The 15,275-nt window shown below is 36.9% G+C and overlaps 1 protein-coding gene across 1 annotated transcript in view; it reads right to left on the bottom strand.

Moving 5' to 3' along the window:
* Positions 1-220: 220 nt before the first annotated feature.
* The window catches only part of IL15 (interleukin 15), an 81,125-nt gene continuing 66,070 nt past the window's right edge, over positions 221-15,275 (bottom strand). The window contains exons 3-7 of the mRNA XM_060011633.1: positions 10,867-10,964; positions 9,456-9,540; positions 4,347-4,391; positions 2,291-2,428; positions 221-629 (exon numbers count right to left, since the gene is read on the bottom strand). Of these exons, the coding sequence (XP_059867616.1) occupies positions 519-629; positions 2,291-2,428; positions 4,347-4,391; positions 9,456-9,540; positions 10,867-10,964 (477 nt within the window). The 3' untranslated portion in view covers positions 221-518. The remainder of the gene's footprint in view (positions 630-2,290; positions 2,429-4,346; positions 4,392-9,455; positions 9,541-10,866; positions 10,965-15,275) is intronic.

Genomic DNA, 15,275 nt, shown 5'->3' with positions numbered 1-15,275 from the left:
TTCCTCCTTTCTCGTTGGTAGTCAATTCTCCCTCCAAGTGCTACACCTAAAGGAGAAGTAAAGGAAGGCTGGTAGTCAATTTCCACATTGGTTGGGGCATCCTCTTTACCTACAGCAGTGGTGTCCAGCCCCAGTGGTTGTTAAATAATCTGACTATCACCCTTGAACCAAACACCCTCTATTTTCTTATGACATAAAATATCAGTGCAATTTCAAAAGATAAAATATATACACAATTTTATTCAACATTTTACATTATGCTACAAATATGTACAATCTCAATAATAAATTAAAAATAAATGAATAAAATAAGTCCTGCGTTCGTAGACACCATGGTACTCAATGCCATTGTTCGGCCTTCATTTCTGTGAGTTCATCCGATCAAAGATCCTGATCACCCTCTTGCCAGAAGAGTTTATTTTGGCAGCATATTTGAAATGCTGAGTGTTTCGTTGCTGCCTCTAAGCAGTGGGGAGATGTTTGTTAATAATAGAAATGCTGAAAAGGATTAGCTGCACTTAAGAAGGGTTGATGAACATTTGCACAATATGTACAAAACTCTTCAAAAATTCTTTAATGTTTTTTTCCTCCAGCTCCTCACATTTTTTGCATCCCGATTCAGTTTTATACTGCAAATAAAAAGAAAGGATTAGATTGGAAAGTCTAAAATATGCCTTTCCTGCAAATCTCATATCATTTGAACCATATGGTGAAGTCTTGAGACATAAATTTGTTGGTAGATTAACTATCATATTAGGAAGAACGATGGGTGATTTGATGAGGGCTGATTTTTCCTAGAGTGAATTAAGGACAATGAAAAAAAAAATTGAAAAAAAAAAAAATCTATTGAATCAGGAACTTCTGTTTAGAGTCCTTCAATAGTTTCTGGTCATCTACCCCAGCATGAAGTCCATGCTTCACTGCATGGCATGCAGGCCCTCCTTGAGCGGTTCCTTACCTATTTCTTTCACGTTTTCCACAGCTCAAAGATATGCCCTAGGAACACTGGGCTCATGCCTTTAGCTCCCATACATACATCAGGCTATTAGGTGCCTCGCTGTCTTTGCGTTTCTCTCTGCCTGTTCCACACTTCTATTTTAGCTACTACCACTCACACTTAAGATCATTCAGGCGCTGTTTCCATTAGGAAGGCTTTTCTGAACCTGAGAGCTCCTGGGGCTGCACGAAATGTCCCTTCTCTACATTCTCAGAACCTCTTGTTTAGACTCCGTCTTATATCACATCATGTATTACATTGATATCATGGAGCTTTATGCTTCTCATACCACTCTTCTCTAGGCTTTTCCAGGAAGGCAAGGCTATGGATTTTTGCTCCCCTAGCATTTAGCATAGGGCCTGGCACATAATATTCACCCAATTATTATTGGTTGAATACAACTATTTCGATGAATACCACAAATTATAGTAATTTAAACAGTTTCAGAGAGACCTTCAAGATGGCGGAGGAGTAAGATGTGGAGATCACCTTCCTCCCCACAAATACATCAGAAATACATCTACATGTGGAACAGCTCCTACAGAACACCTACTGAACGCTGGCAGAAGACCTCAGACTTCACAAAAGGCAAGAAACTCCCCACGTACCTGGGTAGGGCAAAAGAAAAAACAGAGACAAAAGAATACGGATGGGACCTACACCTCTGGGAAGGAGCTCTGAAGGAGGAAAAGCTTCCAAACACTAGGAAGTCCCTTACTGGCGGAAATGGGGGGAGGCAGGGGGCAAGCATCGGAGCCAAGGAGGAGAGCACAGCAAAAGGGGTGCAGAGGGCAAAGTGGAGAGATTCCTGCACAGAGGGTCGGTGCTGACCAGCACTCACCAGCCCGAGAGGCTTGTCTGCTCACCTGCCGGGGTGGGTGGGGGCTGGGAGCTGAGGCTCCAGCATCGGAGGTCAGACCCCAGGGAGAGGACGGGGGTTGGCTGCGTGAACACAGCCTGAAGGGGGCTAGTGCACCACAGCTAACTGGGAGGGAGTCCAGGAAAATGTCTGGAACTGCCTATGAGGCAAGAGACCATTGTTTTGGGGTGCGCGAGGAGAGGGGATTCAGAGCACTGCCTAAACAAGCTCCAGAGATGGGTGCGAGCCGTGGCTATCAGTGCAGACACCAGAGACAGGCATGAGACGCTAAGGATGCTGCTGCCGCCACCAAGAAGCCTGTGTGCAAGCACAGGTCACTATCCACACTCCCCTTCCGGGGAGCCTGTGCATGATTTCTCCCAATCAAGCCAAGAGCATCTGATGTAGCTCTGCATAACTACTGGATAACTCACCTCAGTGGAAGATAAACTGCTGTTTGCTAGGATGATAAGGTTTTCTACTGTATCGTTAATGTCTGAATTTCTGGACTCATGCAAAATCACATGTAACTCCAGGAGAAAGCATTTCATCGTTGTTACTTTGCAACTGGGCTAAAAGAGATGCAAAGAACCATTTTGAAAGAGAAAAGGAAAGAATTATTTCCCCATTATTCAGTTTCACACAGATGTAATTTTGATGTTTTAGAAAGCCAATCCAGCTATTTTATAAAGAAACACAACACCCCTAAAAAGTTTTACATAGGAAGCAGCTTGATTTTTTTCTTCTCTTTTGGCTTTGATATCAAAACCAAAACAAACTGAGAACAAAACAGGAAGGATGGTGATACTGTATAGAAGAAAGAACATAAAACTAGAAAACGTGGAAATAATAGGCCACTTTTTCCTCACAAAGCACATTTCCTCTGTGTAAAGGACAGATAATACTGACCTGAGACTCTCAGAACATTAATAGAGATGGTGCATATGGAAGAATTTCTTAGAATCAGATCACATTGTTAACATTTTAAACAGTGGTGGCTGCTAATCATACTATTCCTGCAAGTTCCAAAGTTCCAGAGGCAGACGTGATTCCAAGAAATTTCTTAGAAAAATCAAAGCAGGTGTATGGTCTATTCACAGGCTGGCCATATCAGAAAGGCACCTTTCAGGTGCCACAAAAATACATTTCCCAAGAGGATTACTTTAACAAAAACTTAAACTTCAAACAAAAGAAGCATTTAATGAGCACGTGGGAATTTGACCACGACGTGTCTGATTTCCTGTTCTCAATGTTATGCACAGTGCCTGGGACTCTGCAGGCACTTAACAGGTGCTTACGGAAGGAAGGAAGCAAGGAAGGAAGAAGGAAGGAAGGAAGGAAGGATGACAGCCATGTGCCTGGGACTAGCAATATTCCTTATTCCCCCACAGCAGCTTCTCCGGATTGAAAGGGTAATAAATGCTGTCACCATGTCGATAATAAACTAAATAATAAATAAAATAAATAATAAAACTGAGGTTCAGAAATATTTAGTGTCTTCCAAGGTAACAAAGCTTGGAAGTGGCTGAGTCAGGGTTTAAATCTAAATTTCAATCTCAACTACTTTCTACAACCCACGGGTTGCGAGGTTATCGTCTTACAAAAAAAGCAATCTCAGGATTCGGAGTGCTGGTGGTTAGCTGACTGCTTTCTACTTTGAAGAATATGCAAAGAAAAGTGGAAAACATGCTGAAGCCAAAAGAGGGAAGCAATTTCTAGCACGGCAGCACTATCTAAGTGAATGATGGGTATCTGTTCTTTCTAGTTTCTGGCTGTGGCTTCTTTCCAATGCTTAGAAAGTCTTGATAGGGCAAAACCTTCTATTGCAGAGAAATTCTACTTAAGGAATAATAGAGGGCTCACTGTTCTGAACGCACACAACACAGTTTGTTTTTCACGAAGTGAAGATGTCAGGGATTTGTTTCTTGGTTTTTTGTAGCCAATTCAGAGGGAAAGGACTAGCAACTCAGCTGAAATCCTATATGACTAAGGCAACGTCAGCAGCATATTAATGAAACAAGTTCGAGATCAGTTTTGAATTCTGATAGACTTTGTGGGTTGTGTTTGGTTTTTTTCTCACATGGAGAGTAACCAGTCAGAATCCCTTTTTGACAACGGTAGAGATTCAGGCAAAATGTAGAGCATGAATGTATTTAAACAATTTGTAAAAAATATGATTAAAAGTGATAATATGCTACAGCACTGGAAACAACTGATATATTGGATACTTTTAAATTGCCTGAGTTAACTTGATTCTTGTATTTAACTGCATCATGATTTAATTGCATCACAGAAATATATACTACATTTTGTTTGACATTGATGGGAAAAGTTTATGTTTTGATTCGGCAATGATGCTACCATGAAAACAGCATCTATGTAAAAGTTAGATTTTAAAACTATACACAGTCCAGTAAACTTATGAAAATATACTTCTTAGACCTTTGAAAATTGGAAAATATAGCAATATTGAAAACAAACTATACTCACATGAGCATTGCTTTCAGTATATAAAGTGGCATCCATATGTATAGACTGAAATGGAAACAAAATTCGGTAATATGAAAAACTATTCCCGCTTTAGATATGAGAACAACCTACTGAAAACACGAAAACTTTTTTCAGTGAAATTCTTTATTTTGAGATAATCTTAGATTCATATGAAATTGTAAGAGAAAATACAGGCAAATCCTGTGTACGCCTTCACTGTTTCCTCCAGTGTTGAGGTCCTGCATAACACAGTACAATAGCACAATCAGGAAATTGACATGGATGCAATCCACCCACTTTGTTCAGATTTCACCAGTTTTATGTGCACTAGTGCGTGTGTGCGTGTGTGTGTAGTTCCATGCCATTTTATCAGAGGTGTAAATTCACGTAACCACTATCACAGTTAAGATACAGAATCCTCCTGCTACCGTTGTATAGCCACAATCAACTTCCTCCAGACATGCTCCTCCCACCTCCTACCATCCATCGAATCCCCAGCAACCACTTCTCTGCTCTCCATTCCTATGATATCATTTCAAGAATGTTATATAAATGGAATCATACAGCATATAACCTTTTGAAATAGGCTTATTGAAAAACTTAATAGACTTTATTTTTTAAGCAGTCGTAGGTTTACAGAACATGAGCAGAAAGTACAGAAAGTTCCCATATGGCCCCTTGGCCCCCTCCCAAGTTTCCCCTATTATTAACATCTCGCATTAGCGTGGTACATTTATTACAATTGATGAGTCAATATTGATACATTTTCAACTAAAGTCCATAGATTCCATCAGGGTTCACTCTTGGTGGTGTACACCTATAGTTCTTGACAAATGTATAATGACATGCGTTGATCATTACAGTATCATACAAAATAGTTCCGCTGCCCTAAAAATCACTTGTGCTCCACCTTTTCATCCTTCCCTTTCCCTTATCCCCTGTTGTATTGTATCCAACCTTTTCCAGAGTGTCATATAGTTGGAATCATATAGTATCCTATCATATAGTATGTAGCCTGTTTTGATTGGCTTCTTTCATTAGCAATATGCTCTTAAGGTTCCTCCATTCCTTTTCATGGCTAAACAGCTTATTTCTTTTTATCGCTGATAATATTCCATTGTATGGACGAACTACAGTTTGTTTACCCCACTGGCTTTTTTTCACACAGCATAATACTCTGGAGATCCACACAACTTGTTGTATCAGTAATTTGTTCCTTAGTACTGCTCACTATTATTGTTTGATATAATGTACCGAAGCTTAACTGTTGACCTGTTGAAGGACATTTGGGTTCTTTCCAGTTTTTAGCTATCATAAATAAAGTTCTATTAACATTCATATGCATGTTTTCATGTCTCTGATATAAATGTTTGAGTGTAACTGTTGGATCATACGGCAAATGCGTGTTTTGTTTTATAAGAAACAGCCAAACTATTTTAGAGTGGCTGTACAATTTCACATTCTCACCAGCAATATATAAATGATCCAGTTTCTCCACATCCTTGCCAGCATTTGGTATTATCAATATTTTTTATTTTAAATATTCATATAGGTGACATGTCATTGAGGCTTTAATTTGCATTCCCTAAATAAAATACAGCCATTTATTGGTACTTTCTCTCCAAAAAAGACTTAGGGTGATTTATGATTTCTTCCTTTCTAATATGCATACTTATTACTTATTTTTCTTGCCTTAGCCTTTTATTTCTTTTTTTCTTGCCTTGCCAATTGAGCTAAAGTTTCAACACTATGTTGAATAAGAGTGGTAAGAAAAGACATCCTTGCTTTGTTCCCAATTTTAGGGGAAAAGCAGTCAGTCCCCATTAAGTCTAATGTCGGCTCTAGGTTTTCTGTACATGCTCTGTAACAAACTGAAGGAGCTTCATCTTTATTCCTTGTTTGCTGAGAAATGTTTATCATGTTTATCATTGAAGAGGTGCTGCACTTTTAAGATGTCTTTTCTGCATCAACTGATATGATCATATGATTTCCTACTTTAGTCTACTCATATAGTGGATTACATTGATTGATTTTCGAATACTGAACAGGTCTTGCATTTGTTACATTTTGGTAGTTTGTGGTTTTTGAGGAAACTGTCCATTTCCTCCAAATTATCAAATTTACGAGAATAAAGTTGTTCATAGTTTTTCTTTTGTATCCTTTTAATGGTTGTAGGTTCTGTAGTAAGACCCCAATTTCAGTCCTGATACTAATGGCATGTGTCATCTCTTTTATCTTTGTCAGGCTTTCTAAAGGTTTATTGACTTTATTGATTTATTTTCCCAAAGTAAAGAGCTTTATGTTTTGTTGATTTTTGTCTATTGTTTTCCTGATTTCAATTTCCTTCCTTCCTTCCTTCCTTTTTATTCCTTCCTTCCTTCTGCATGTGCTGGGCTTATTTTGCTCTTTTCCCAGTTTCTTGAGACAGTAACTTAGATTGGTAAACTGAGATCTTTCCTCTTTTCTAAGGTAATCATTTAGTTTTATCAATTTCCCACTAAGTAAAGCTTTAGCTAAATCCCACAAAACTTCCTATGTTGCATATTTGTCTCCATTCAGTTCTATATTTTTAAATATCCTTTGAGACCTGCTCTTTGACCCATGGAATGTTTATAAGTGTCTCATTTAATTTCCAAGTGTTTGGAGATTTTCCGGTTGTACTTATGTAATTGACTTCTACTTGATTGCACTGTGGTTGGATAACATATTCTGCATGATTTCAGTTCTGATAAATGTGCTAAAGTTTGTTTTATGGCCCAGGATATGTTCAGTCTTGGTGAGTGTTGCCTGAAAAAAACGTTTATTCACTGTTGTTGGATGAAGTGTTTTTCTATGGAAATGAGATATTGTTGGTTGACTGTGTCATCCAGTTCTTCTATATCCTGTCTGATTTTCTGTCTAGTAGTTCTATTTGTCACTGAGGAGGTACTAAAGTCAACTATTAATATATTTATGGATTCGTCTGCTTCACCTTTCGGTTCTATTATTAGTTTTTGCTTCTTACATTTTGAGGCTCTGCTGTTTGGTAGGTACACATTTAAGATCATTATGTTTTCCTGGTGGACTCATCTTTTACCATGATGTAATGTCTCTCGTGACTCTCGTAACTTTATTTGCTGTGAAGTCTACATTATCTGATATGAATATAGCCACTTCTGATTTGTAAAATTATTGTGTGAATTATTATGTGCATGTGCCTCCGTTTCCCAGAGCTGCTGTAGCAAGGTATCACAAAGTAAGTGTCTTCAAACAACAATTCATTCACTTACAGTTCAAAGCCAAGGAGTCAATTGGGCCTGTTCCCTCTGAAGGCTCTAGAGAACTGTCCTTCCTTATGGCTCCCAAACCCTTTGCAGCTCCAGGGGATCCTTGGCCTTCCCTGGCTAGTAGCTGTATCATTCCAATCTCCTGTGGCTTGTAGCTGCCTCGGTTTTCATACGGCCTTCTTCCCTGTGTCTATGTATCCTGTCCTCTTCTTATAAGGACAGTAGTCATTAGATTTGGGACCACCCCACTCCACTATAACCTCACCTTAACTAATTATATTTGCAAAGACCCCATTTCCAAATAAGGATACATTCTGAGGTTCTAGGTGGACATGAATTTTGGAGGGACATTATTCAACCCACTACAGCATGGGTTTCTCTTCTTTTAATTTCAACCTACTTATGTCATTTTATATATATATATATAATATGTACATATTATATATGTATATATGTGTATATATTATGTATACATATTATATATGTATATATTTGTATATATATAATATACACATTATATGTGTATGTTTGTATACATATTATATATGTATATATTATATATACATATTATATATGTGTGTATATTATATACATATTATATATGTATATAATATACACACATATATAATATGAATATATATTTGTATATACATGTATATTTGAAGTGAATTCCTCGTAGACAGCATAAAGTTGGTTTGTCTTTTGTTATCAATTTGGCCAATCTCTGTCTTTTATTTGTATTCTTTTTCTCCTCTCCTTCTAGGATGAGAATGCTAGGAATGCTAGATCTTTTACTGTCCCAAAGATCCCTGAGGCTTTATTTGCTTTGTTTTCAGTCTATTTTGTTTCTATTATTCTATCCTCAAGTTGACTGTCTTTCCTCTGTCATATTCATTCTGCTAATGAGCCTCTCCAGTTTGTTTCATATTCCACTTGTTGTATTTCTTAGTTCTGTAATTTCCATTTGGTCCATTTTACATATTGTATTTCTTTGCTAAGACTTTCTGGTTTTGTTTTTTTTTTCAGTTGTTTCAAGGATATTCGTAAGTGCTTGCTGGTACATCTTCATGATACCTGTTTTAAAATCCTTGTCAAATAATTCCAACATCTAATCCATCTCAGCTTCAGAGTCTGTTTCCGAGTCTCTTCTCATTCAAGTTGTGATTTTTCCTGCTTCTTGGTATGAAAAGTGATTTTTCAATTGTATTCTGGTATTTGGGCTATTATGTCAGGAGACCCTGGTCCAATTTGAATCTTCTGTTTTAACATGCAGCCACCCTGTGTATGCTTAGCATAGAGGTTCTGACCCATGTTTGCATGCTGTGATTCCAATGACGGTTCAGTTTTCAGAATCTTTGTGGTGCTAATTTGAAAGGTTTGGTACACCTGCTGACCCGGGACTCTCACTGGTCCCTGTTGTATCGCCCACACAATAGTACAGCCCATATTTCTCCCCTCTACAGGTTCTGCCAGGTCAGCTGGTGTCTCCAGGTGGGAGAAGCATTCTCTAGCCCATGGAATAGACAGCCCTTCCCTGAGTCAGGCCATGCCCCCCACAAGGGCCCCAAAGCCGCCTGGTTTCTTGGGTAGGAAAAGGGAGTCTCTCTAGTGGGTGGTGACGGAGAGCTCTTCATGCTGGGCCACTCATAAATTGAGTTTTAAAGATAATTAGGGTCTGAAAATTCTAAATAAAAGAGGTCATTTGAGGTGCTACGAGGCTCACCAATTCTACAGAAACATTTTTGTTTCAAGTGAGATTTCACTAAGATTGACAGCAAAACACAAGGAATAACATACTGCATAGCAATTACACCAGGTATTTTATGGAAAAATGAGTACTCACTTGAATAAGATCCTCAATTCTTTTCAAATCACTTATTACATGCTGCCAGTTTGCTTCTGTTTTAGGAAGACCTGCACTGATACAACTGAAAGCAAAACCAAACAGCAAAGCATTTTGAATGAACATAATATTGTCTTGATGAATACTATAGGCAAAAGGGCAATCAAGACTTTTTTTTATCCAACAAGTGAAAAGATGAGTGCCATCCTTGCCTTTGTGTATTCGACAGCCTTGTAGATGAATATAAAAACTGAACATATAGTACAACTCTGATGCTTTAGGCTAGCCTGATGACCAACCTGCATTAAAGAAAAGCCTAATTTGAAGGGATGACTTATAAATAACCTGGTGCAATTTATCACCATGAAATAAAAACAGTGCATGATGTGTGGCAGTGCTCAGTAATGTTTTTGAATGAATTATTACTTTTCCTTAAGTAGAGGTCCCATCAGACTTTTATGTCTAATAAATGGGTAAAATTCTTAAAATAAGCAATCATCTTTTTCATGTAATGATCTTGACAGTAAATATTCTTTGCAATAGGTTAAACATGCCCCTTGCATGCTCCTTATAGCAGCTTTCTCCATAAATGTTATGGACTTGAGCCTAATCTAGTCATAAAACTAGATCATATAGCTTACTTACTGTTTGTAAAACAGTAACCTAATATCAGGACAAAAGACACATACATTGACCGAGTAACTGTAGAATAATTCTTAGAGCTTCAGGAAAAATAGTCTCTCCTTGATGGGTCCTGTACAGAAGCATGAGAGCCAATACTACTTTCTTCTTTTGAGAGGAGGATTTACCTGCACAAATCTACGGTTCCCCACAGCATGAAGGCATTATAGAGTAAAACTGAACTGAGAGATTACATAACTATAGGTTGGGTGAGTGCAGTGTATTAGTTGCATCTAACAGAGAAGAAAAAAGTTAATAGGCATGGAAAAATATGAAAGTTTATTAGGAAGAAAAACAAAAGGCCTCAATAAAGAAAGAAATGTTTTAAACTGAACTAACATAAGGCTCAAATGATAGGAGAAGTCAGTGCCAGGGACAGATAATAAAGTAATGTGGGTGAGCCCTCAATATCTAATTTTTTTTACTGGTGTGAAAATCACACAGGATATTAATAAAGAGTGTACTTCCAATTTTAGTTAGACACCAAGAAGTCCAATTTATTTGCAGGATATAATACTCATTTGGAATATTACACGAATATAGAAATGCTCTGTAGGCTGTTTACCAAACCTCCTCTGAATCTCCCATAATCTGTCCTCTATCATGCCCCAAATACTGAGTACCTAAGGATTTAAGCAAACTGAACATAAACCAATTTAATAGAGAAGATATTGAAGAACAATGATCATGGTTATTAACATGATGATTTTATGCTGAAAGATAAAATTACCCCAAAATGAAGACATGAATGCCAGCCTCAGTTAAAAAATGACTGTTCAGAAGTAAACACAAGTAGCACTGGATGGAAGTACTTCTCAAATATGGTTTCTGAAAAATATAATCATAGACAAAGTGGTTAAATTTTTTAGTTAAAAATTTTTTAGCTAAAAAGGAAGAAAACTGGGTCATTTGTAGAGATGTGGATGGATCTAGAGACTGTCATAAGAGTGAAGTAAGTCAGAAAGAGAAAAACAAATATTGTATATTAACGCATATATGTGGAATCTAGAAAAATGGTACAGATGAACGGTTTGCAGGGCAGAAATAGAGACACAAATGTAGAAAACAAATGTATGGACACCAACGGGGGAAGGTGGCAGGGGGTGGTGGTGGTGGTGTGATCAACTGGGAGATTGGGATTGACATATATACACTAATATGTATAAAATGGATAACTAAAAATAACCTGTTGTATAAAAAATAAAATTGAAAAAAATGAGATTTAAAATAATTTTAAAATTATCATATTTTTAGGTTCCAAAATGTAAATATATCAAGATTTCAAAATTCCTTATCAGAATTAATGAAATTAGAATTTACTTTTTTTGCTTTCCTCCCTACCTTCAGCTCTGTCTCCTATGTGCAAAATTCTTCAATACGTATTTTTCCAGATGCATTTCAATGACAATAATTTAAAGAAAATATACATATTTACTAATTTACATATATGCTAATATTAGCACTTAATTTGTTTCTATTATCCTTAACCTCCTTTTCACCCTTCTTTCCTAATATGTCCAACATATTTCATACAACACAAATTAGTAACATGAATTACTAATATAGGTGTACTAGTTATATATTAATTTCATGTGATGATGAAATTAAAAATTAATATCATTTGGAGAAAAATTGGATAGAAATGGAACCAACCAAAGATACTCTATACCACCCTGAGGTCAATATATAATCATTTTTCTGGGTGATTTAGGAAAATCACTTATCTTAGAATTTCTCAGAGTTTCAATACCTCTGCCTGCCTCTTTAACATTGTCAAAACCTTTATAGTTTCAGACAGCAGTGTTGACTTAACCACTTAACCTCTAAGAATCTGTGCTTCACGTAGTCTACACTGAAGGGATGAATAACACCCAGACCTGTTAAAGCCTGTATAACTTACTGAGTATATAGACACTTAAAGAACAAAACAGGGTGAGATAAGTGAAATAATACATTTACAACAACATGAAGGGCACATCAGGGTGTTAACAGACTTTAAAAACCTGTTTTACTCATTTTCAAACCAACAACAATCCATATGTGAACGTACCTCTGTGACTTCCCAACATATTTAGAGAAGAGCCACATAACTTATTATGAAGTATCTGAGATACAAGTGACCTTTTAAGAAAAGTCCATATACTATCTTTATCTAATTTTTCTTACCAAAATTCTCATTACTCAATGCCAGAGTAAATCCTTAAGTATTGAAGAAGAGCTGGCTAAGGCATTGGGTTTCCAGCAGCCATCCATCCAGAATACTTCCTACAACACAACCCAGAGTAAAGATGATCCATTAAAAACACAAGTGGACAAATGCGGGGAAAGGAAGGGAAGAGAATGAATATTTACTGAGCACCTACTTTTCCACGGGCACTCTATCAGTCACTTGATATGTGTATCACATTTAATCCTCAGAACAATCCTATGGTGTAGGGTTAGCAGCATTTGAGCGAGCTGCCCAGGTCCCACAGCAAGTACAAGACTGCCAGGATTTGAGACCAGGTCTGTCTGATTACAGAGCCCAAGGCCTTTCCACTACATTATGTTCCTGAATTGGTGAAATTCCAAAACCATATTAATGAAAAGCAGAAGCAGCCAAATATCTTATGTATATAAGCTACTGACTGTTAATGTAATTTATAACAGAAGTAGCTACTTCTACAGACATGGAATAGACGTCTTCAGTCTTTAAATCACCGTTAATTGAAACATCATTTGAGAATTTCATAAGCAACAAAATTTGTTTTCTTTAATTCAAAGTGGCGAAGAATGTGAAGATTACACATTCCCATATTCAATTCCATTTTATTAAATTTTAAACCAAAATATATAAAATATAAACAATTATTTTTGCCATCCTTCTAAAATAGTATGTATTTGTTGACCTCCCCTTCAAAAATCAAAATCCACCACATCTCTTGACATCAACTTTCGCTGAAAAATTAAGTTCTGTAGACTAAAATTATGTTATTTTTCAGATGTTTTTAAAATATAAAAATGATTATAATATATGATGTATAACTCTTTAAAAGAAAAACTGGGATTTAACTAGGTATTAAAGATACTGTAAGAATATATCCAATAAAAATGCCCTTTTTTCCACAACTAAATATTAAGTCTAATCCTCCTGTTACATACAATCTAAACCATCCATTAATCAGTTTAATTAAAGCAACCTCTCTTTGTTACTGTCATAATCATTCTCTTCGTCTATGTTACCTCAGTACTCCAAATTTTTTGCTAAACTTTAAAATTATCTTTGTAATTTCACCCAAAGTCTCTTAAATTCCCTACCTCCTTTTTAGTTGCAGGATCCCCCCACGCCACATTGTTCAAAAAACAAGATTTACTGACTTGGGGCCAAGCAGTACAAAGGGTGATATCATTGATAATAGGCCTCATGAAGCTGCTTGTGTAAACAATGAGGATTTCATTCCTGGGCTTTTACATCAGTGAGTCTCCACACGCGCAGGATGTTAAAATCTCATCAATGAGACTTTCACTGCCCTGTCCAACTACAATTAGTCAAGGACAACTAAGAGCTTTAGCCAGAATGCTCCATGCCAAGCATGGTGGAATTAGTAGGAAATGGCCTCAAAGACTTCTAACAAATAACAATAATGGAAACCAGTGTTTACTGAAAGGAAATTTTTACAGCTTTGATTGTTATTTGGCAAAAAAACTGACGTGGTTTTCTGGGCTGACAGCAAAGACTGATTTTTCATAACAGCTTTGGAGGCTTTCAACCTTCTACACTTACAGTATGTAGCTCTGTGGATCAAAAACTTTACTAGGAATGTGTGTGTGTAATCCATGTGCGTGAAGAAGGCCTGAAAAGGTAAAATACTCTATAACTTTCTCTTTGACCAGGACTCAATGTTAACATTTAATATAATATCATTAATGATGGCAATATTAATTAGAATAAGTATTATTTACCGAGTGCTTTTAGTTTTACAAAATCATCTCACATACGTTACCACATTCCATCCTGGCCATATCTTTATGTGAGAGACATTACTCTTATTTTACAGTGAAGAAATTGAGGTTCTGAGACATTAAGTGACTTGCTTGAGGTAAATGTCATACATGTCGCTATCAGAATTCTGCCTCAAAATCCAGGTTGCACAGGCGGAGGAGAGATGCAAGAATATTACAAACTCTATGGTTGAGAAGTGGAGGCCCCTTACTATAGGAAACATCTGACCCATCCCGTGTGAATCATAAAAAGCCACTGCTCTCTGATAGTTTAAAAACAGGTCTTTCACTTGTGGTTGCCAAGGGGAAGGGCAGCTAGGGGAGGGATGGAGTGGGAGTTTGGGGTTAGTAGATGCAAAATATTATACATAGAATGGATAAACAACAAGGTCTTACTGTAGAGCACAGGGAACTATATTCAATATCCTGAGATAAACCATAATGGAAAGGAATATAAAAAAGAATGTATATATAAATATATATATATAACTGAGTTACTTTGCTGTGCAGCAGAAATTAACATGATGTTGTAAATTAACTATACTTTAATTTAAAAGAAACAGGTGTTTCAAACTGTTCTGACATGAAACAGAACTTGAGTCCTTTCACATACATCATCTCATTTGTCTCCCACAAAATACCTGTTAGAGACAAGTGGCTGAAACCAAGTTAATTACTTTCTGAGAAGTGTAGGAATGAAATAAATTGTCCACTTCCTTTTATGTCATATTTTTGAAGAATTATGGAAGCACTGTTTAACCCTGCCATACAATATGCATATGGTCATGAAAGGCCCCCACCATCAGCATCTTTGGTTTTGTCCTTCATTCACCTGGTACCTAGATCCAGGAATAAAAAAGACCAAATCCCAACCCTACCCTCAAGGAGCTCTCAGAGTTTAAGCAGGACTTTTTTGACTCCTGTGACTGGGTCTCACTGCAGGGTACCCACTGATCTTGTGGCAGTGCTGTTATCTTAGCCTGATGTCACTGCCCAAGAGTAAGACACCATGGAGAGAGGATAGTCCACACAGTGGGGTGGCAGCTTTAATTCTGCAATGACTTGTGAAAATAAATGTAAACATTATATTCTATACCAATAGTAGAGTTTTTCCCAGTGAGGAAATACAATCTAGCACACCACTGTTTTGTTTTATTT

This window comes from Delphinus delphis, chromosome 5 (genome assembly GCF_949987515.2).
Source record: "Delphinus delphis chromosome 5, mDelDel1.2, whole genome shotgun sequence".
Taxonomy (NCBI): domain Eukaryota; kingdom Metazoa; phylum Chordata; class Mammalia; order Artiodactyla; family Delphinidae; genus Delphinus; species Delphinus delphis.
The sequence above is the reverse complement of the archived record's forward strand: the minus strand, read 5'-3'. Positions and strand labels throughout refer to the sequence as shown.